The 24270-nt window shown below is 38.1% G+C and overlaps 1 protein-coding gene across 4 annotated transcripts; it reads right to left on the bottom strand.

Moving 5' to 3' along the window:
• Positions 1–1042: 1042 nt before the first annotated feature.
• On the bottom strand, positions 1043–24243 carry AKNAD1 (AKNA domain containing 1). 4 transcript variants are annotated; one of them, XM_030574146.1, is made up of 19 exons: positions 23783–24243; positions 19825–21035; positions 18794–18853; positions 18177–18318; positions 17807–17958; positions 17641–17700; positions 17070–17203; positions 14796–14964; positions 13866–14038; positions 13291–13393; positions 12558–12664; positions 11820–11923; positions 11552–11696; positions 10768–10880; positions 8933–9055; positions 7404–7490; positions 5665–5749; positions 4695–4842; positions 1043–2062 (listed from the first exon to the last, which is right to left on the bottom strand). In XM_030574146.1, the coding sequence occupies exons 2-19, from the start codon at positions 20974–20976 to the stop codon at positions 1910–1912; spliced, it is 3210 nt and encodes a 1069-aa protein (XP_030430006.1). In that variant the 5' UTR covers positions 20977–21035; positions 23783–24243; the 3' UTR covers positions 1043–1909. The 4 variants fall into 4 exon arrangements, with proteins under 4 accessions (XP_030430006.1, XP_030430007.1, XP_030430009.1 ...); XM_030574147.1 differs by having other exon boundaries at positions 10780–10880; XM_030574149.1 differs by lacking the exon at positions 8933–9055 and having other exon boundaries at positions 10780–10880.
• Positions 24244–24270: the final 27 nt, after the last annotated feature.

Genomic DNA, 24270 nt, shown 5'->3' with positions numbered 1-24270 from the left:
CTGGTCTGTAATTCTCTTTTTATAGACTGGCACTATATTTGCCCTTTTCCAGTCTTCTGAAATCTCTAGTCTTCCATAATTTTTCAAAGATAATCACAAATGGCTCAGTATCTCCTCAGTCTGCTCCTTGAGACGTGCCCTTAGTAATTATTAACTTGTTGTTTCCCTAGTTTAGCCTCTGATCCTACCTCACTTTCACTGGCATTCACTACGTTAGATGTCCATTGCCACCACCCTTCTTGGTGAAAACCAAAACAAGTCATTAAGCACCTCTGCCATTTCCACATTTTGCTGTTCTTTTTCCTCCCTCTTCCCAACCCACTCCACCTCCTCTCCAGGGCACACTACATCCCTGCTTCCCCCCCCTCCCCCCAACAGTTTTAAGCTCTGTCAAACAGCTATTTGATGGCAGGAAAAGCACTGGGAGGGAAGTGGAGGAGGGGGAGAAGAGGAACTTGTGCAATGCTCCCTTTTAAAGTCACTGCTCTCCCACAGACTCTTACAAGCTGTGGACAGAGCAGGCAGCCAAATGACGTTATAAGAGAGCATTGCATAACTTTAAATGAGCATGTTCCCTAACAGCAGCAACATAACTTCAAAACATTAAGCAGGAGGATGTTAAGTGAGCAGTTTCTGTACTTCCTGTCTTTCCTACACAGTGGGATATTTTGCTTGTGCCCTTAATAATGTCTCTGAAAAACTGTTGTCTTCAATTGTTTTTCCCCTTAGACTTGCTCCCCATGGGATCTTACCTACCAACTCCCTGAGTTTGCTAAAGTCTGCCTTCTTGAAACCCATTGTCTTTATTTTACTGTTCTTCTGTCATTCTGTAGAATCATGAACTCTTATTTCATGATCACTTTCACCCAGGCTGCCTTCAAATTCTCAACCAGTTTCTCCCTATTTGTCAAAACCATATCTAGACATGGTAGATCAACACTGTTTAGACATTTAACCCCTCCTCCCCTGATCGTGAAAAGTAAAAGCAATCTTCTTTCAAGTATGATTCAGTACACACAATCTTGGAGGCCAGTTATAAGACTCCTTTATCCATACATATTTGGGAGTAATCAAAATATACAGTTTCCTTAATGTGTGAAGTTATTAAAAAGAATGCTAGTAGTACCTAATGTGTGTGATTGGTCCTTAATTGCCAGGTTTGATGCACTAAACCACTCACTACATTTCAGAATACATATACAATCAGTTTACTCATGTCAAATTTCCTTACAGGCATAGGAGCAGTTTAGTCCATTTGCAACTTTTTTATTCATAATGCTGAAATAGCTGAAGATTTGTATTAGCTGTATTATGAAAGCCAAATCCAACAGATGCTAAGAATGTCACAGTACAGATACTGACATTTTAGAATATATAAACAGGAGTGATGAGAGATCATTTACTGAGATGCACAAAAGCATATGCTTAACAATACAAATTATTCTTTGAATATGTCCTTCAAAAACTGACAATGTCACAGCTAAAACTCATTTTAAAAAGATTATCCAGGAACAAAAGGTTTCAGTTGTTTCCCTCTGTGATGTTCAATACCAAGCCGGATACAGAGCTGGTCTGTGATATTGCTGAGAACACACTGACAGATGAGATGTTATCTTCCTGGCCCCAGACTGCACATTTTAGAAACTACAGCTAAGCTTGGTTATCTAGAGCAATTCTATAAAGAACTACTATTATTGAAAGCTGAGGGAAGTCAGCTGTATTCTTCACTAATAGATGTGACAACTTTCAAAGGTTCTTGGTTTATAAACTTGGCACTCTGCTTTGTTTTTCTGTTCTTAAACTGCTGCTGATACCACACCTAAGGGCAGCTGCTTTCCTAACTTTTGTACAATTTCTTAATGCACATTTTTCACAACTTGAGTTCTGTTTCTACATTTCAGCTGACAATTCAAATGTTTGAAACAGACCAGCTAAAAAACTGCTTACTTCGATGAGTTTTGACTTTAGCTAGATCTTCTGCAACAACTTGTACCATTCGTTCTGTAGTTTCCTTCAAACTGGTTGCAGTCTGTATTGCATGATCCAAAGTAGAGTTTAAAATCTAGTGGGCATAAAACATAGTCAAATTGTTGGATAATTAATATCTTTCTCTGATAATACATATGCTTTAAAGATAAACATTCCCAAACACAAAAAACAGAAGGGGAAGGAATGTTCAACCTGAGATCTAAGTAACATTTTCAACAATTCTACCCTATAGTATTTTGAAAAGTGCTGCAGGTAGGGTTTTAGGTTTTTGGTTGTTTTTTGGCAGGGCAGGTGCTTGTATTTGTGTGTAGCCTATTCAATAGCCACATATCAAGCTGTGTACCCAAGAAAGCTATGCAGAGTTGGGAAGGAGGATGTGTACTGGAGGGTACCAGGCCTGGTCAATGTCATCCTCTTCCACGACTACAAAGAAGCTCATGCTCCAAAATGTCTGTTAGTCTATAAGGTGCCACAGGATTCTTTGCTGCTTTTACAAAGAAACTCTCTTTTAGCATAGAGAATAGTGGCCCTCAGCCATTAATCAAAATAAGGGGGAGAAATAGTAGAAAGGGCTAATGTAGCCTGCTGGTTCAATGGGTGCACTATACTAAACTGAGGGGGCACCAGCCACCCCAGCACCATCCTCTGCCCCAGCACCATCACCTAACCCTGGCCCAGTCTCCAAGGGGGTGGGAAGTAGCTGGAGAGCAAGCCTGCCCCACAGCAACAGCTCCTGACCTGCAGGGTCAGACCTGAGTGGTGCTGTGACCCCATGTGCCATGTTGCAACACCCAGAGCAGAAAGCCGGGCAGAGTCCCACGCAACAGGAATTGCCACTATGGAGTGAGCTTGCTTTATAACCCACCACCATGCATCAGACTTGGAGAAGTGTATGTTTGGTTGTTTTTCAGTATTTGGTTTCATGATTTCTGTGTCTGCAAATGCACTCATGAATCCACACTAAAGCCACCTGAAGTAATGCACACAATGTAAATTGTAAACATTAAACATTTGATAATGAATCTATTCCCTGCTGTTGGTTCAAAAAGTATTGTATGATACACGCACAAATAAGACACAGAGTTTCTAAAATAATACTTTAGGTAGTCCTGCAGTACAAAGGTTAGAAAAGTATACCCTCAAATAACATTTTTAAAGTCTGAAACATCAATTATATTTTGCCAATTAAATCTTGATGAAATAAATTCCTCAATTGAACCATAATAAAACTGATTGTCTATGAGTGGGGACCCTTTTCTCCTCTGACAGGAACTGGAAGAAAAGGATTGGGGAGCTGTGGGGTATCTTGGAAGGAATAGGGACCTAGTTAAGCATCTGAGCAATAAGAGAGTTCTTTGAGGAACAGGAAAAAGAAGCAACAACCTGAGGGCTTGTGGGTAACTGGCTCAAGAAGAGAGCCAGATGACAGCCTGACAACGAGAACAGGCTGGAGGCAGCAGCTTGGGACTTGACTGTGAAGGGCTGGGTGAAAAGCTGAGTAGGAACACAAGCTGTTTTAACAGGGAGCCAGCAGCACCCTGTAGTTAAGAAGCATGATGCAACTGCATGTACAGACAATGGACAGAACAATATAGAGAGGTCTTGAATGAGATCAGACAACAACATGACTGACTGAATTCTGGCACCAGGAAAGGGGTGGACTGGAAAGACTAGAACTGAGAAGTCCTTCAGGTTATTCTGATGCTGGAGTCCTATGTTGGACTGCCTCAGGGCCTGAGTTAGCTAATACTTTATATTATCTTTTCAGTGTTTAAGCCATTGCACCCAGAGGATTTCCACACTTCCACAGTGCTAGCCCTAAAATATCCCTTTCCCACTGCATGAGTGTGGCATTTAGGAGCCATCTAGGGCTATAGTCTGGTGCATGAAGTGCCTAGAGTGTAACTGCTTCTTAGCTTGTGGTATGTAAAGCATAACAGGCCCAGCTTTAGCCCCTTTACTCTGTATAAAAGAATCCCTAAAATCCCTGCATCTGCCCAAGGGAGGATTCGATTCCCCCAGTGCAGGCAACAGCTGTCAGACTGCTTTCAAGTCCTGGTGTAAGGGGCATACTGGGGGAGGGAGAGGTGTGTTGAGGGAGAAGCTCTGTATGTAGCATTGTGAAGATTCTGGGCATCACAGGGAGACTGCTGTAGTTTAGACAGGCCTCCAGGGCTGTCTAAATTACACTATAGGCGACAAAGCTGCCCCAGATCAGGAAAGTGTAAAAGTGGCTTAATGCCACCTTCGCCTCCTCTCTACCTAAGCTGCAAGTTCTGTGCTGTGTATTTTAGAGGCATAGCACAGAATCTCACCCCAGATCTCTAAGAGTGACTGATGTATCTCAACTCCCTCAATGGCAACCTGCAGCTGGGCCAGTGATAATACTTGTGTCTTGGGCTGAAGTTTATTTAGGAATATATTTGTTTTATTGGAGTAAATGGAACCTACTATTACTGAGGCAAAAAAAAAAGTTAAGAATAAGCCAGTTTCAACATGACACATTAATAAATGACACACCTTCGTATTTAAAAGCCAACCAGACATCTTTAACACCCCACAAAGCACTGAATGTAAGACAAGTTAGATTATAATCATTAGCATCTATGGGTGAGATTTTCAAAAGTGCTACTGAAATAAATAAGTTGGACTTGTTGCTCCTGAGTCACTTAGACATTTTTTAAAATCACACTCTAAACTTTTACCTTTGTGTCAGTATAACTGGTGTGTCTGTTTCTAATATTGATAATTGATTTATTTCCATAATCCTTCCTGCTGGCTAGGTGTTGAGGTGAAAGGATAATTGTATCATCCATACCTGAGTAGCAGGTTTGGGGAGTCTCCAAGTTGTCTCTAGAAGGTAATACATAAAATATTCACAAAAACATTTTATAGTTAAAAAACAAAATGTGTTTAAACAATGTGTGTTCAATGTCTATAACTTTTTAGCATCCTTGCATCATAATTTCAGTAGGGTTCTTCATTTGTTTAATCATAAAATATAACTGCATAGTTAGTGTTAACATTTATAACACATCTTATAGTCACAGACAAACAAACCTTCAGGGAAGGGGCAGGGAATCTGGCATTACTGAATTATTCTCATTAGAATTTTCAGCACTGCCTGCTCTGGAAGCAGGAGAGAAGCCCAAAAAGCTATTCATTTATTTAATTTCTTTGCCAACCTTCCCTACCTCCGCACACATTGTCAACACTATAATTAAGCACCTGTCCTATTCATATACTCCAGATATAATTTAATATTAGTAACAAGTAAAAATAGGAAAAGACATTTCTGAGATGGATAAATAGTATTGCAATATCATTATTCCTATACACAATGTCACTGCCAGGCCTATTATCTGGAATGATAATGACACATTTAGTTAACGAAAAGAGACCTCTTGACTGGCTCCTATACTAAAAGAATTAGCTAAATTTCTAGTTCTTCCATGTAATCGAAAAGTTTCAGAAAAAAATCTAGTTAAATCTGTTCAAAATCGCATTTACACTATATTTTACTTTCATTAGTGACTACTATTCTAATATATAGTACATATTGCATGGGTATGGAGTTCTGCCACTTATGACATTAGTGAATTTGGCCCACACTGTATCTTCAGTAGTCACATCTTCTGTGGTATTAATTTATATAAAGCTACTTGTAACACTTACTTGTCAGAAATCCTGTATACAAATTGATCTGGTTGCCTACTTGTACAAACACTATTGGCGACAATTCTTTTCTTCTGTGAAGAAGCTGAAATTTTGGAGGCCATAATTAGAGTAAACAAAATATAACAAATATATAGAAAACTATACTTTCTTATATTTAGCACAAATGACGGAGTGGGCTGGTTTTTTAAAAGTGTGTACGCTTAGTTACCATGGTCAACAGCAGTAATGGAACAGACAAATTAGGCATGGAATTATATGCACACAAAGTTAAAAGATCAGAGCCAGTTGTCTGTTTTTAGGTATGTTACCAGAGAGCATCATACAGTCTTGACGCTGTACCTCTTTCACCCCTATGAATAACAATTAAATACTAATTGTTCATCAACACAAAGTGGATTTTAACAGTTTACTATTTCACAGCCTTGGCTCTTAGGATCCTTGTGTGACCTGAACTTTGCTAACTCTGGAGCTCCAGTCACTGGAATCCCTGCAAAAACATCTCCACTGGAAATGCCCACTCTAGTTCTGATTTTCATTAGAATACCAACAAAAATATCCAAAAGATTTATTTCTTTACTAAATCAATTTAACAATTAAACCCAACATTCTTTAAACATGCACTGTGTTGCCAACTTGCATGATTTTATCATGTCTGCTGTTTGTCTTAAAGCCCCAGTTGCAGTTTTTTGAATACTTGAGAAACTCAGATTTAATTAAAAAAATTACCTTTCTAGTCCTTATAATTGTGCAGAAAATAATGAAATTGTGACCTAAGTGCACCCAAAATGCTTCAAAATGAAAAGACAAAAGAATTCAAAATTGTATCTTTTTTTAAAATCTCAAGTTTTTTGTGGGGGCCTGACTCATAATTTTTAAATATCTGAGGCTGGAAATACTGCATGCAAATGCATCAACATAATCTCTAGGAATAAGTCCTGTAATGCATGATTTATCCTTCTCTTATCAGTTTTTTGGAGCATAAATTTTGAAAAGGCAAAAGACAAAGGAGGAGGAATGCAGTAAAAAGATTAAATGAAATTGAAGTAAATGGCAGAGAAACAAGGGGTAAAGATTAAATATCTTGATCTGCCTCATCTTTTTTCCTTGCCTCCTCTCCTCCTGAAGCCAACATATTTCATTCATCTCTTCCACCTTTTATTAGGTGTGATATGTATAAGTTCTGGAAGTCAAGCCACTTTCTTTAATAGCTCCTCTCCCCCATGCTCTATACAGACATTTAAGAGATCCCCTAAATATCAAACAGGAAAATGGAAAAGAGCACCCATATTTTAGCTATAAATGAATTAATAATGTTCTAAGGTACCCACTAACTGGAAGTTAAGATGGAAAGGGAAAACAGTCCTAGATTGTTCCTGGTGATCACTGTGCCATTCTTTTCCAATGTACTACGCAATTCCAAAGTGCATTTCATTGGTGCTCTATGTACACAATTTGTGAAGCTCTTTGGAACCCTGCCTAACCCTTGATGCATTTCTTAAATTCCTTGAGTACAATGTTTGCTTCTCATATCATCATTTCAGCAGTGTTTCTAAATGCTGGGCTCTCTTCTTTGCCCTTCTCTCTTTAGCCAAATCCATTTCTTGATCAGATTTCAGTTTGTTATTGTACATTTCATTATACTACCTGTAAATGTGTCTTTAAAAAGTTTGCACATGATCTATAAAGCATAACTGCCAATCTTTTTAACATAAGACCAATAGTATGGAATCATTTACCAATATTATTCTTGTCAGATTCCCTGCTGCATTTGTTTCTTTGACCACTAGTGCAGAAATTTATATTCCAATCCCTGTATTGTAAGGCTGTTGAGAAAACATACTGTAATGACAACTTAGCATTATCATAATAAATACATTAATGCGATGTAGCACTTACATAACACTTTACACTTCCAAACAACATGTAGAAACATTAGCTAATTTATCAAAAAGAACAAAGAGTATTTGTGGCACCTTAGAGACTAACAAATTTATTTAAGCATAAGCTTTCATGAGCTAAAACCCACTTCATCGGATGCATGCAGTGGAAAATACAGTGGGAAGATTTATGTATACACAGAGAACATGAAAAAGTGCATGTTGCCATACCAACTATAAATAGGTAAGATGGGCTATTGTCAGCAGGAGAAAAAACATTTTTGTAGTGATAATCAGGATGGCCCATTTCCAACAACTGACTAGAATGTGCGAGTAACAGTAGGGGGAATAGTTCTACTTTGTGTAATGACCCATCCACTCCCAGTCTTTATTCAAGCCTAATTTAATGGTGTCTAGTTTGCAAATTAATTCTAATTCAGCAGTTTCTCGAGAAATAACACCTATTATAGTTGGTATGGCAACACCCACTTTTTCATGTTCTGTGTGTGTATATATATATCTTCCTACTGTATTTTGCACTGCATGCATCCGATGAAGTGGGTTTTAGCCCATGCAAGCTTATGCTTAAATAAATTTGTTAGTCTCTAAGGTGCCACAAATACTCCTCGTTCTTTTTGCTGATACAGACTAACATGGCTACCATTCTGAAACCTAGCTGATTTATATTCACTCTGGCCCTGTAAAACAGATAAGTATCATCATTTCGATTGTAAAGATGAGGAAACAGGCAGAGATTTAAGAGACTTCAAAGGTTGCTGTGGGTGCTCAACATTTCTGAAAACCAGGCTCTCATTGACTTGGTGAAGTTAACACAAGTCAGTGGCAGAGGTGGCATAAGACCTGAGGAATTTCTGTTCATTTCTCTAGACCACACTGTATTAGGGGCCAACAGCAAATGACAGCTGGCATAGTGTGACTTTGGCATTTTGAAGAGGCTGGTGGAAAACTGGAAATGTCATTGCTCCCACCAACTGAAAAATGGACAGTTCCACTGTGTTTGTGGAAGAACTGAGGTGAGGCTAGACTTTGGGTTACTGCTCCTTATGTAGTTTTGGAACTAAATATTTAGTTCTTCGAGTGCTGGTCCCTATGTGTATTCCACTCATGGGTCTGTGCCATGTAAAGCTTAGCTTGTGGTTTGTAATCTTTTTGGCAACACACTATACTCACGAGTTGAACTGAGGTTTTTATTTCTACATAAGGTGCAGGACTGAACAAATCCTTTATAATTCCCAAGTTTAAACCACTCTCTGTTTCCCCTATTGCACCTCCAGCTGAGACCTGCAAACAAGTGATATAGGTAAAATATTACACTGCAAACAACATTTCCACACAAACATGTTTTTGGAGCTATGAAACCATTGTACCTTTGCTTTGTTCTTTTAATTCTGCTCTACGTGATTTATAATTTTTAGTCCTGTGTTCCAGAAATTCATCACTGTGTGACTCAAGAAAGGAATCACAGAATGAGATGTCTTCTGAATCACTGCCTAAAAGAAATTGTATCAAAGAGGTCTTGCATAAATATTACAGCTCATCTTCTGGGTACTGCAGCTTTATATCTAGGTACCCACATGGCTTCCAGCACTCTAGGATACGAGTGCCACACAAACATTCATGAATTTCTCCTCACAACATCCTTGTGATGCAGAGAAGTATCATCTCCACTTTACAGATGGGGAACTGAGGCACAGAGAGATGCAGTGACTTGCACAAAGTCATATAGGAGGCCTGTGTTGAAGCTAAGAACTGAACTTGAATCTCCCCAGTGTCAGGCCTGCGCCTTTACACAAGACAAGCTTCCTATCCTAAGGTAGGTTGTCCCACTGAAGTCAGACTCAGTCATTTTTTTCCTTAAAATTGCTGAAGGTTGGACCTGCCTCCCCAGAACCAGTGGAAACCAAGGGGACCACAAAAGAGAGTGGAGAAGAGAGTGTTTAGTGTGGCACTCATATAACACCTTGTACTAGCTCAGGGGCCGTCAACCTTTCAGAAATGGTGTGCCAAGTCTTCATTTATTCACTCTAATTTAAGGTTTCGCATGCAAGTCATACGTTTTAACGTTTTTAGAAGGTCTCTTTCTATAAGTCTATAATATATAACTAAACTGTTGTTATATGTAAAGTAAATAAGGTTTTAAAAATGTTTAAGAAGCTTCATTTAAAATTAAATTAAAATGCAGAGCCCCCTGGATTGGTGGGCAGGACTCAGGCAGTGTGAGTGCCACTGAAAATCAGCTCACGTGCCACCTTTGGCGCACGTGCCATAGGTTGCCTCACCCTGTACTAACTGATCCATATAATAGCACTGGTAACAGAGTTAAAGTACTAGTTACCAATATGTATCTAAATGGAAAGGCATCACAGAGAAAAGAGGGGCAAAAGGTATCCCAGAATTCAGGTGGGACAACAAGCCCACATGTTCTGATTTGAAATCCAACCCAGAAACAGCTCATGCCTTCCAATTCACACATGGAGTACACCCACCTTCACAGTACCATCCTCAACCCAGGCCAGTGGAATGGGAGGGTGTGGAGTCAGGGTTGGCTGGAAGAAAGACTGCCTATTGTCCTTCCTCTGCGCTCTGCCCCCAGAGAAGTTAACTGAACTTCTGAGGGCCCTGGGAGCTGCCCTGCCCAATGGGGCAGGGGACATCCTTGTCAGTGAGATTCCAATGGAACACTGCTGTTAAGGAGTTGGGGAGGCCACCAGGGTTGTATCAAGGATCCATGAGGTCTAAGATGGCATTTCCACCCTCCTTCCCATCAGCAGAATGATGGGGAAGAATCTCGACAAGGGATGCCAGGTAGAGATTTTCTCATAAAAATCCCCACTCTTTTTCATGGGGGAGGAAATAATCTGGCCCAGAAATCTTAAAACACATTAGGGGCCAAGTTTTCAAACTATCCTCAGAGATATGCTGAAATTGGGATGGACTAGTTAGCATATACAAAAACCTGCACATGCATGAGCAAAATGGAATTTTGTACACACCAGTGCCCTTCTACACATGGAAGTGTCATGGGCGCTTTTTTGAAAGACTGTTTGAAAATGGGGTCCTAGTAGCCTAACCAGTAAAGTTTGGTAAAAGTCCATTAAGATCTTCATACTCTGCAGGTCTTGTGAGATGACATCAAATTACTATAAGGACTCAGTAGTAGTTAAATATACAGTTCTGGCCACTGTATGCAATCTCTACTTACAAAGGTTAGTACCTGACAAATCTAGCTCCACTGCTTTTTCCTGAATGAAGACTGAATACCTTCCACATTTTGACCTTTCACTATCAGTTTTTCTGTCCTCTGTCTTTTTATTTCTACATGTTAAAAACAAAAATAGTACAAGATCTGAATTAAACGTTAACAACTGAATGAAAAGTTTTTGAGCCTGAATACCTATGCAATTAATATTGCCAATGTATTAATTCAGGAAAAACAAATTTATTCATAATATGAAATACACCTCTACCTCGATATAACGCTGTCTTCGGGAGCCAAAAAATCTTACCGCGTTATAGATGAAACCACATTATATCGACCTTGCTTTGATCCACAGGAGTGCACCGGAGGGCCCCACCCCGAGCATTGCTTTACTGCGTTATATCCAAATTTGTGTTATATCGGGTCACGTTATATTGAGGTAGAGGTGTATATCCATACTAAATGGTCTAATCTTGGGAAAAAAAATCGCATTACACCTTGTATTACAGTATAGATCATGGCACTGAAACCCAGATTCAGCAGAGCAGTTAAACACGTGTTTGAAGTTAAGCATGTGAGCAACCCCAGCTCTATTCAGCAAAGCACTTAAGAAATCTTAGGTGCATGCGTTTATCTACATGTGCACACATGAACACAGACAGGCACAAGGGTTTGAAGGAGACAGTTACTCTAAATAACACCCTCTGGACTTCTTTTGAAGTTTATTAATGTTTTGTTTTGTTTTGTTTTGTTTTGGAGCTAAGGGTGATAGTCAGCACATGCTCACCTATTGACAGAACAGGAACAAAGTTCTTTGTTTGCATTTTTTGACCAGTGTATTTTCCATTTGGGATACAGAGCAGCATCATGTGCATTTGAACACTTTTCTACCCTTCCACAAAAACAATGATCTGAGGGATGTGCTAAATTGCCTAAAATGATTGGGGAGGGAGAAAGAATTGGATAGTGGGTGAGTTTTACCAGAGTTATGAAATTATACAAATTATTAAAATGATACAAATGATGAAATAAAAGCATTTTCCTCTTTCTCCTACCTTGCTCTTGCCGCACATTTAGATTAATAATTTTGTGTTCCAAATTGCACATATTGTAAGGCTTGGTTTTGGGTGGAGACTTCATTTGCCAAAAGTTTAAACTCCTGAATAAACAAGACAGCATACAGAAGTACTAATGTGATAAAAGTAAGAAAACAACCAAACTTAATTCTGAAGGTCTACACAAATGTATCTTTATTTACTTGTGTTTGTCACTGTTCAGGCAAGTCCCTTTTTTAATCTGCATGTTGGATTTTGTCTCCAATCTTTGTAATTTGATTGTAGAACTAATTTATTACTTAACTTTTAGTTACCATGAGTGAAATTCACTTCCATGCAGAAGACCAACACAAGACCTAAGCTCTACTTAAGCCCTCAAAATAATGTGTAAGTGGAACTTAAGTGATGTAAAAGGTCTTGTGGTGGCCCTCTGGATAGGGTTGAATTTCACTGAGTGAAATGCTGTCATTGAAGTCACAGGGAGTTTTGCTATTTTTTAGTAGGGTCAGGATTTGATCCTGTGTGATTTATTGCCTGTGTAAAATGTAAAGACACAATAATTGTTTCCAACCAGATCTTCCCGTGTTCAAAGACAACCAGCTTTACTTTGAGTTGAGCCTACCACAATTCATTACATTTCAGACAGAGTCCAACAGCAAAACTTGTATCCATGAATGCATACACTCATTTTGGCTGTTTACAAATATTTTAATCAGCCAAAATACATAAATCACTTACCCTTTTGGGTTTTCTTGATCAATGTTACGTTTTTGACTTAATATAAGCTGCCTATGGGATTCCAGGCCTCCAGGCCCATTGTCTGCCTCATGTGGAAGGAAACACTGCTGTACCACAAACCAGAACATAAGATTTTTATACATTTATTCACATTATTGTGTATTTCTCAAGAAATACAGTGTGAGTAACACATATATTTGGATATAATTTTTCTATGGCTTTAGCAATGCTTTTTCTTGCTTTATGATCCACTCACAATTCTAGGCTACGTAAAATAGACTGCACAGAGTCTGCATATTAATCCCATTCTATGGATAAGAAAAGTGAGACACAAAGGTGAAATGACTTTGTTAGTGTAGGTTTCAGTGGATCTGGCATGGAGTCATGTTTTTTTCCTCGCAGCCCTAAACAAACACAAATGATACTATTTAAAATCCAATAGTTGCCTTGCAACTCCTTCCAGCACAGTTCCCCTCAGAATCAAAGCACATTATGAATGGTTCACAAGTTCTCACAGCAACATTCCTAAACCTGAATCATCTTCCTTGGCATTTGTACAGCAATGTTCTGATATACTGTAGTATCTCAACAACGACAACAGTTGAGTTGGTTTGTTGTGCAAACGTAACATTGAAACAGTAGAATATAATCTAATATAAATTATCCCACTGGATAAAATAAACAAACAAGTTCATCCACAAAATTTAATTATGCACGAAAATAGACCTTGTACCATTACATCTGAAGAGTGCTTATTTGCTAGCAGTCCTGCTTTTTCCAGGGGCTCCATTCCTTTTACATAGGCACATGATTCTCTTTTTTGTAATCCCAATTGGCTAAGGAAAAAGCAATTTTTATTTTAAAATACTGTTTTTTTCAAACATATTAAAAACACTGTTTTTTAGCAAGACTATCATCACATGATTCTCCACCAGGGCAGGATTCAACAAAGATATAACACACAGAAATACTAATACTCTGCTGAGTCACTAAAGAATGGAATAGGTAATGATTTTGGATACTGACATACCTTCAACCTGTATAAAAAAGATTACTGAAGGGAATAATTATGCACTGGCAAGATTGTTGGATCAGGTCCCCCAATATGTCTTTTTCATCTTGAATATCTATGGTGACAATTGAGGCCATGCAGTGGCATGATCTAACACTCAGTTAAATTAATGAGATTATTTTGACTTCAGTGGACATTTGATCAGATACATTCAATAAATGTCTTCATATTAGTAAGTAATTATAAATCCATTTTAGTAAATGACTTCAGTACCTATCACAAAGTTCAATACTTACATTTCAGGAAAAGGATCACAATTGTCATTCTGTAAAGAAAGCTGACTGGTTTTCTTTGGGATCACATCAATTGCATGACTTCTATTCTCTCCCTTGTTCCTTTCATTATTATGAAAATTCACTTCAGTAGCAGACCTTTCTGGAGGATCACTGATGCTTGAAACCACAGGGCTCTGTACAAAGTAACCATATTATAGATAGCATAAAGACACTTACAGTAGATTGTCATTTACTGTATTCCCTAAAATCTTGCATCCTGCAACCCAAGATTTCCTGAATATCTATGCAATTCCAGATTCAAAGGAGGATTCATCAGAATTCATATGGTATTTCAAACAATTAGTACAGTTAGAAAGCATTTAGCTTGGTCACATGTAGAACAGTGGGAAACCACCAATTTCCACTTTGCAAGCTATGATCCAGAACTAAACATTACCATTTTCACCAGCTTTCTATGACACAAAAGAATTTGATCCTTTGAGCCAAACTGTGATTTTTATGAATCTCACTGAAGCAGAAAGTTACTATTTTCATAGCTTTTCTATATTAAATGGCAGTGATTCACTTGCAAAAACTGCTTTTCAATTTTTGCAAAGATTAGAATATTTTGCTTTTCTGAAAACAATTTTTTTTTCTCCACTGAGACTGGGAATCTTTTCCCCCAAAACAACTATAGTTGTTTTTATTTATATATATTTAGGTTTTGATCAACATGGCTAATGAGATATCTTAAAGTTTAAATTCAGGAATAAAATACATTACTTTTTTTAATTAACATTCTCTATTGTAGCAAGATATTCACTCTTAGAAACATAAGGGCAAATTCTCTTCTTGGGTGTACTTGCGCAACCCTATTGAAATTAATGGGGTTTGCATCAATGTAACTGAAAGAAGAGTTTGGTCTGTAGATTATAGAACTTGATGGGTTACCTCACGAAGACAAGAACAGGATGAACACACAGATTCAGACTGAGTGAGCGAAGGAGACATAGGAGATGTTGTGAATGAAGATGGACATGGACTACATATATTGTCGTCAATTTTCTCTTTGACATCTTCAAGCAGCATACCAAGCCTAAATATTTCCCCCTCCACCTTTCTAAACCCAAATACAAAACACAGAGTTATATAATCAGCCTTTCAATAAACTTCTGGTTTTTTGTATATCACTGCAGTATCAAAGTTGCAACACTGTCCAAAAATAAAACAATATCATTACAAAATGAAATAGATTAAATTAAACCACAGTTAACTGCTTGAATCTATAAAAAAGGGAAATAAGGACAACACAGGGAATTACAAACCAGTCAGCTTAACTTCAGTACCTGGAAATATAATAGAGCAAATAATTAAGCAATTTGCAAACACCAAGAAGATAATAAGGTGATAACTAACAGTCAGCATGGATTCGTCAAGAACAAATTGTGTCAAACCAACTGAATAGCTTTCTTTGACAGGGTAACAGGTCTTGTGGATATGGCGGAAGCGGTAGATGTGGTATATCTTGACCTTAGTAAGGCTCTTGATACCATCTCGCATGACCTTCTCATAAACCAGTGGTTCCCAAATTATGTGGCACACCCCTTGGGGGGGGTAAAGAGAAATGTTTGGGGGGGTGCACTCCTCAAGTGAAGCAGGGAGGGAGCGCACCCTAGGCCCGCTCCACCCCCAGCTCTGCTCCTGGCCCTGGCCCCAGCCTCGGCCTCATTGCCCCTGCCCATGTCTGTCCATTCCCTGCCAGGAGCCATGGCCCCGCTCCTGGCCTGGTTCCCGGGGTGTGTGTGTGTGCGGACAGGAGTATAGGGGGCATGGCCCTGAAAAGGAACAACAAACAGTCATAAACAAACAAGGGAAATACAACATAGATGGAGCTACTATAAATTGGGTGCATAACTGGTTCGAAAACCATTACTAGAGTGTAGTTATCAGTGGTTCGCAGTAAAGCTGAAAAGGCATATTGAGTAGGGTCCCACAAGGATCAATTCTGGGTCTGATTCTGTTCAATATTTCATCAGTTATTTAGATAATAGCATAGAGAGTACACTTATAAAGTTTGTGGAGGATACCAGGCTGGGTGTGGTTGTAAGTACTTTAGAGGATAGAATTAAAATTCTAAATGATTTGGACAAACTGGAGAAGTGATCTGAAGTAAATAGGATGAAATTCAATAAGGACAAATGCATAGTACTCCACTCAGGAAGGAAAAATCAGTTGCATATATACAAACTGGGAAATGACTGCCCAAGAAGGAGAACTGCGGAAAGGGATCTGGGGGTCATAGTGGATCACAAACTAAATATGAGTCAAGAGATTAACACTGTTGCCAAGTAAAGCAAACATCATTCTGGGATGTATTAGAAGGAATGTTGTAAGCAAGACACGAGAAGTAATTCTTATGCTCTACTCCATGCTGATTAGGCCTCAACTGGACTATTGTGTCCAGTTCTGGGCGCCACATTTAAGGAAAGAGGTGGACAAACTGAAGAAAGTGCAGAGAAGAGCAACAAAAATTATTAAAGGTCTAGAAAACATGACCTATGAAGGAAGATTGAAAAAATTGGGTGTATTTAGTCTGGAAAAGAGAAGACCAAGAGGGGACATGATAACCGTTTTCAAGTACATAAAAGGTTGTTACAAGGAGGAAGGAGAAAAAATTATTCTCCTTAACTGCTGAGGATAGGACAAGAAGCAATGGGATTAAATTGAAGAAAGAGCAGTTTAGGTTGGACATTAGGAAAAACTTCCTAACTGTCAGAAACTGAGAATCAAAAAGAAGAGTCAGAGAGGCAAAGGCCAAAAAAGGCAAGAGAGCCATGCAGTCACCTGCGAGCACAGTGTGACACTGGGAAAAAAACTGGAGAGCACTTTTGGGTCTGTTGTCTGAAGAGGCTTTGCTGTAAGCTACGAAACTGCTTCTTTTGTTCTGAGCTCCTCCTGTGTTTGGAGAAGCAGGACTTTGCACGTTCATTGTAACTAAACAAGAGTGCATCAAAGTGAATACCAGACTCCATCAATTTATACATCCAACTGGAACATCCCCAAGGCCCCAAAAGTTGACTAGCCCCTCAGGTAAAAAATGTGCAACAATATTACTTCTGTACCTCGCAGGGATACTGTGAGGATAAAGTAGTTAATGACTGCCAGGTGCTCATATACTATGGGGGCAAAGACATACAGACATACCATTTAGCAGGCATCTCTTACCTGTCAGGATCAAACTCGCCAACACTTATGGATTTGTGATTGTAGTTCTGTAGCTGTAAACCACGATGCTCCTCCTTAGTGGCTAAATATTTCCGTTCCAATGTGTCAAGGTATCCTTTTAGTTCCTTTAATACCTTCACCAATAAAAGAGATTTAAATAATGAATGACTTTACTATTTAATTGGACAGAACAATTAACAACACTCTGTGGTCCACAGCAGATGTAAAAATAGAGGGTTAAATTGTGGGGTCTTGATTCAGGTCCTGCTCAAACAAAACTCATAATAACTTCAACGGCAATTTCCCTGAGTAAGGGCTGCCTTCATAAATAGTTTGGTTTAAGATTTTCAGAGGAGTTTAGAGGATTCAGATACATATTGTCAATCTCAAAACTTCACCTTGGTCTTTTTCAAGCCTGTAACTTAATTCTGGAATGGAGGAAAGGGTTTAATTTGTTATTAAATATATCTTTCTGAACAACACTTAAAATTTCAGCACAATAAATACAGGTTCAATGCCATTTAAAGCACATTTCAAGTCCCTGCAATACATGTGAAAAAAAATAATTTACCAGACAGCGATCTTGCAAAGGGAAGGCCTCCTGTATTACACATTTAGAAAATTCTTCCACCTGCAATAGAAAATTGGTAGATTGTATTTGGGATTTTAGATTTCTTTAAAAAAAAACAAGAGCATCAATATTAAGTAGGTATTGAAACAAATCTCTTTCATATTACTTTAGCTTTCAGTTGCTCTGCCTGCTCCTTTAGCATTTGAGACATCTTTTCTCCTTTTGTTGTTTTTTGCATCAAGTTAGGATTTAAACAGTGTACTTCTCCTGCTGAACTGGCTGACGGTAATGATGAAATAATTTCCCCAGATTGTAATCCTATATAACATAATGAAAATAAAGAGTAAAGTACCAACTGGGTATCTGTATCCAGCTTCCAGATTATTATTCCATTAATCCAAGGGACTGGACTAGATGACCTCTCGAGGTCCCTTCCAGTCCTATGATTCTATGATTATGGAACAGAATAACAAAGTGCACAATTATGTAAAATAAGGAACCTCTGTTATTTGTATAACCACTGTAATTTCAACTACCTGAAAAAGATGCTTGGGACAAACCAAGCAGAGGCTGGATAGGAACAGTAAGGGGATGAAATACAGACTCTTCAGAAGCTGCACCCATACATCTTGAGTGAATGGAAAGGTTTGGATTAGGAGAAGCTGAATGAGTACATATCTGTTAAAAATATACAGAACAATATTTTAAAATAAAAGAACAGCTTTATATATAAAAATATTCACTTGGAATGCTAAAAGGAACTATTTTAATACCGTATATCCTTACAGAAGTTGGTTAGAAGGAGTTATTTAAATTACACATAAAGAATATTAAATAACTTATTTTTCACTTTTTATTAACATATTGAAAAGTGACAGAATATCCGTGTTTATTTCCCATAAACACACCATGTTATGAACATGTATGTTTCTAGTTGGCCTATTCTCATTGTATGTGTTTTAGACATCCAAAAGTCTCAAGTTACTTAGCCAAATCTATCTTTAGAGAAGTTCTATAAATAGGAACAACAATATAAACGGTTGTTTAGTAGAATATATGCTTCATATCAGACCCTTAGAGAGAAAATATATTGTACTAAGAAAAAGCTCTCCTAAACAATTTATCAGATTTAATAATATTCTGGTAGATTTACCTTAGGATCAAACCTCAAATGATCAATACGATTCTGAGCCTCAGCATGTTTTGTCAGCAACTTGCATTAATCCAGAAATAATAAAGAAAAAAAGTATTAATGTGTTGTAATAAGTCTTCCTTATATACTAAGGCCCTGATCCTACAAAGATTTAAGCATGTGCTTAGCTTTACACGTGAGTAGTCTCAAAGACTGAGTCTAAATATGAAAAAATGACTGTTAAGTGATCTATTTACAACCAGAATAAAGGAAATCCTAAAATATTGGAACAAATCATTTAAAGGAAATCAAGTATCAGAGGGGTAGCCGTGTTAGTCTGGATCTGTAAAAGCAGCAAAGAATCCTGTGGCACTTATAGACTAACAGATGTTTTGGAGCATGAGCTTTCGTGGGTGAATACATCTGAGGAAGTGGGTATTCACCCACGAAAGCTCATGCTCCAAAACGTCTGTTAGTCTATAAGGTGCCACGGGATTCTTTGCTGCTTTTAAAGGAAATCAGTCAGGTAGCATGGGTGATCCTCAAAGACATTTATAAATCTTAAAGATCCATTGGCAAACTCACCACTGACATAAATGGGATCTGGGTAAAAAACAATATGAAAACAAACCTTTAATTATTTCTTTAAGACATTAAACATTTCTATTAAAATAATTTTGGCAGAATGTAAACATTTTCTTAGAGTAATAGAAATAACATTTTGCAAGTATGTGAGAATTAAAAAATGAAATTGACCATAACCAATTCCATAATATTTCGAAGGGAAACTTTTAAATTATTAATAATTAAGGTATCGCCCTATAACATCATAAAATATGTCTGTTTATGGAAGTTATGGACTGAAAGTCCAATCCTACAATCCTTTACTCATATAAGTAATTCTTAATTAAATTAATAGAACCACTGATGTCAGCGGAACCACTTGTATATAGGACTACCCATGTTAGGCTCTGATGGACTGTCTCTTTCACTTCCATTTATATTAATATTTTATTAAATCGAGGACTGATATCTGAAAAGATCTCATTTACCTCTAGCTGTTGTAAAAGTTCAGGAATTCTCATTTCTTCTTCTTGATTCTTTACTTCAACAGAATCAAAATAATTAATAGTTTCTAAAACATCGTTCACAATTGCTGATTTACCAACCAAATTAGGTGATAATTTGGTTCTTTTCATTGTGGGAGCTGATTTATCACTGTTATTTCTTTTTGGTATTTTGACTTTTGGAGGAACTTTAGAGAAGTCAGGAAGACAATAATTAACTTGGCCTTGACCATATTTGAGTTCATGAGATGAACCTGTTCTTTCAAACAAACCTTTTTGGTGACTGTGATTATTTCTTATGTTTTGAAAATTATTTGTATCTTCATTTTCAGCTATCAACTGTGAATTTTCTTGTATGCAGTTTTTCTCATCACCATAAGAAGTAGCTCCGTCATCTATAACAAATTTATTTTCATCTATCAAATGTTTATCTTCGTAATCATCTTCAGATTTTTCTTCTTGTCTGTTTAAATGATAGTCTTCAAAATGCTTTGCCCATTGTTCTGTTCGTAAAGTGGGCTTGGTGCATTCTGAAATCCTAGTTTTAGTGAGGACAGTTTCATCAACACTTTCAGTAAAGGATGTTTCTGGAATAGTTTCACAATCAATTAATTGGCCTGTGTTTGACAACTCTTCTTTGGAAAAATGACGCAAAAGAACATCAGAAATGTTTGAGTTGGTGAAATGTTCCTTCCTATCTAGGCTGCTAAAAGCGCCAACTGATAATTCTGTCTCCAAAGGCATGCCACTCACAGGAGCTTCTATTGCCATTTCAGTCATTATTCCATTTGTTCTTGTGGCAGGCATACGGTGGCTGAAGACCTTTTCTTGAGATAGCTGTTGTGTTTCATAATTTATTTCTTCTTTTAAACTTCTGTTAATTTCAGAACAGGTCAAATTTAAGAAATTATTAGAAATGTTTTCTACAGAAACACAGGCTTTCAAATTATTTGATTCATTATTGTGGTGATAAGTTCTTTCTAGGTCTCCATCATAAGGTAAGTCTTCTTGCTCCTCATCAGTTGCATCCTCAGGATAGTCAAAGTTATCTAATAATATGTTATTCACTTGTTTTTTCAGATGGTCAGGTTGTCTGCTTTTACTTGTATTAATCTGTATGTCTTTATTATACTCCATTTACATTTCATTAGTCCTCAGCTTTCATGCAGAGCTTTTACTATTGTACGTATCAAGTTCTGTAATACATGAGAAAACTAGCTCACATTTAAATATATCTTACAATATATTAAGTAAAAGTGTAAGCATATATCTTAGATCTGATCCTGCAGTCCTTCTCCACACAAACTTCCATAGTCTTCTTCGGTGGGAAACATGTACACAAAGGGCCTGATTTTCCACTCGGTTACACTGGTATAAATCAGGATCAACTTTATTCAAGTCAATAGAGTTACAGAAATACAAATTACTGGGGAAAGGATGTGGCCCACAGTCTATAGTACCAGGTTATTTGTCTTTACTAGTTTGTAAACCGCAGTGTTTACAAACTAAATAAAAATGAACAAAGTTAGTAATGGAGCCAAGAACAGTAAAAGCACCTATTTTATGCATAATGAGGGCCAAGATCAGCATAACATGACGCTGGATTTTTCTACACAGGGTTAGATTCTGTCCTCACTACAGCAGTAAAGGCATCTGAACCAGCCACCTACTCATATAGCAGCGTTGAGAGAAGAAACAGCAATCTTCAGATACTGGAATTACACCTTGCTGGCCAGTGCAGCCAGCACAACTCGGAGCAATCTGAGTGCAGTGCGGTTTGCTATTGGTCACCTTAAGAAAAATAGCTTTTCTAATGAGCTGGAATTCAAAAATTCCTTTAATTGGACACTGAACATGTCATATGAGAACTTAAGTGGTTGCTTTCACTTTTATAGGTATTTTTTTATCAGTATTATTTGAGTGTGTTGTACTAACAAGTACAGAGATATTGAGTAATACAGAATTCAGGTGCTGGAAAGGAAGAGAGGAAGTTAGGAGCCATCCCCCACCTTTATAGCCTCACATAAGTGTTCTAAATGTGTGAGGCTTATAATTCTCAATCACTTATTTTGAAAGGGTTCTGAGCACATGCTAACTCCTCTACTGAGTTCTCAAATCATAAGATGACTCCTTCTCTCCCCTCTGTCAGTGGGACCGGGACTCATCCAGTGATCCTTCCCTTTTCCTCTAGCGGCTTGGCCTCTCCAATTCTGAGGCCAAGCGTGACTATAGGTAGGACTTTTAAAGGTACTCAGTGTTGGCGTACTTTTACTTCAATGGTAAAATTTCCAAGACCTTTGACTATAAACTCTTTTGGCCAAGGACCATCTTTTCATTATATGTGCATATGAAGCCCAGCACAATGGGGACCTAATCTTAATAAGAGACCATAACCATTACTACTATTGTGATACTTTACTAGGAAGGCACTCTTCCACATGCCTCTACAAATAGCAGAATAATCTTGTACACCAAAATAATAAGACCCAAAACATATGTCTTCTGCTCCCTTCACACAAGGGACTGTTACTGCTGCTTTAAGGAAGGTTTCCAGAGATATTCTGAACCTTTGGGAGCATACATATCATCTATCTGCTAGACACAAAAGACAAATATGGGGAATTAAACAGATAACTTTTCTTTAGACAAAATGAAATTTACTGTGCAATACAATTTCATTTCTCATCCTTCACTTCACAGAGCATAATGCATTTCTCACACAACTGTACTCACGGATGATCCCAACAAAGCCTCTTTCTTTTAATCCATTCCTGTTCTCTTGTACTTTGTCACATAAAGTACTGTAGATTCTTTCAGTACACTACCCAGCAATCTTCTTAGCCTCACAAAGTGAGGAATGATATTGTAGAGCTAATTCTCACACCATATATGAAAGCAACATAAACTTCAGCAGAAATAAAAGCAAACTTACTTCAGTCATTACAAATGTTGACTTGAACTGAATTGCTGCAATAAGTGGACAAAATCTGAAAAAGCTACAGTATAAGTACTCCCTAATACCAATTGTAGGTGAATGGTTACATTTTCTAGACCACTGCTAGAGTTATAGTAGATGCTCTGGAAATTTATACCTAGGTAGGTATTAAATTGTACAGTTCTAAACACTTTAGTCTACACATGATACAGGTACTCTGTTTCATAGTGTGTGCATTTGGTTACATCAGTTGTAACCCTATCTCTAACACAGCCAGGTGAGTACAAGAGCAGCTTCTCAATAAGTGTAACCATATACCTTGCTATTTAATATTACTGTTCCATTCAGTTATGGTTCATTGGTTTCAAAAAGGCCCCGCAACACAGCAAACAAACAGTTTCTAGTTCTTGGTGGGGTCAGCAAATTAGATATATTGGTTATTCAATGCCATAAATGCATTATTTCTTTTTTGTTTTGTAGATTTATTTTATATATTAAAATATATAAAGTGTTTCTAATTTTTTTTTAATTTATATTATCATCTAATTCTTAAAGTGACCCAAGACCAGGAATAAATGTTTGTGGCGGTGCCTAGATTAGCATTTATAATAATTTTAATTAAGAAACAAGAAAACAAATTTGGGTAACAGCAGGACCAAAAACTCTAGCCCAGGCAAGGCTACATTGGGAATTAACATCAGCATAGCCAGTCTCTCAGGGGTGTGAAAAATCTACACCTATGAGATATAGCTATGCCAATCTAACTCCTGGAGTAGAAAGCCCAAGGTTGATAGATGAATTCTTCCTTCAACCTAGCTATCTGTTCTCAGCCCTGCTCTATACTACAATTTTATGTCGGAATAACTATGTCGCTCAGGGCCTGTGTGAAAAATCCACACCTATGAGCGACACAATTATACCAACCTAACTCCCAGTGTAGACAGTGCTGTGTCAACAGGAGGGCTTCTCTCCTTGATATAGCTATCATGTCTCAGGATGGTGGCATACCTTTGCCAACAGAAGACGCTCTCCCCATCTGCACAGGTAGCATAAGCATCTTCAATGATGCAGCTTTGTCCCTACAGTAGACAACTCAGAGAGGTGGATTAACTGCAGCAACAGAACACCTCCTATTGGCATAGGAAGCAGCTACACTGAAGGCTATAGCAGTGCAGCAAATCCTCCTCCCCAGACGGAGAGACATGGGGCCTAAATGACCCCACAGCAAGCTCCTACCCCCACCTATGGCTACAGCGTGGATCGGGACCACTCCTCCCAAATCCACTCAGGAACGGGGTCTTCCACTCAGCCCTTCCTCCCCCACTGAGGGAGGCTCCCCACTCCAACCCCTCCCACTTGCCTCTTAGCCGCACGCGGACCCTGATCCCCACGTGACCTCCCCTCCTAGAACAGGCTCAAACTGCCCACTCAAACCCCAGCCTTTCGTTAGCCAGCGTGAATGATGCAGAGCTCCGCTGGGCGAGAGAGAACTGGGA

Source organism: Gopherus evgoodei, chromosome 8 (assembly GCF_007399415.2).
Source record: "Gopherus evgoodei ecotype Sinaloan lineage chromosome 8, rGopEvg1_v1.p, whole genome shotgun sequence".
NCBI lineage: Eukaryota > Metazoa > Chordata > Testudines > Testudinidae > Gopherus > Gopherus evgoodei.
Note: the sequence above shows the minus strand (reverse complement) of the source record. Positions and strands in the feature narration are given on the sequence as shown.

Coding starts and splice junctions, on each gene's coding strand:
- AKNAD1 (XM_030574146.1), bottom strand. CDS start 20,976: ATGGAGTATAATAAAGACATACAGATTAATACAAGTAAAAGCAGACAA. Junction 13,394..13,865: donor TGTGATCCTTTTCCTGAAAT/GTAAGTATTGAA, acceptor CTTTTTCCTTAG/CCAATTGGGATTACAAAAAA. Junction 10,881..11,551: donor TGTTCCTGTTCTGTCAATAG/GTGAGCATGTGC, acceptor TTTAACATGTAG/AAATAAAAAGACAGAGGACA.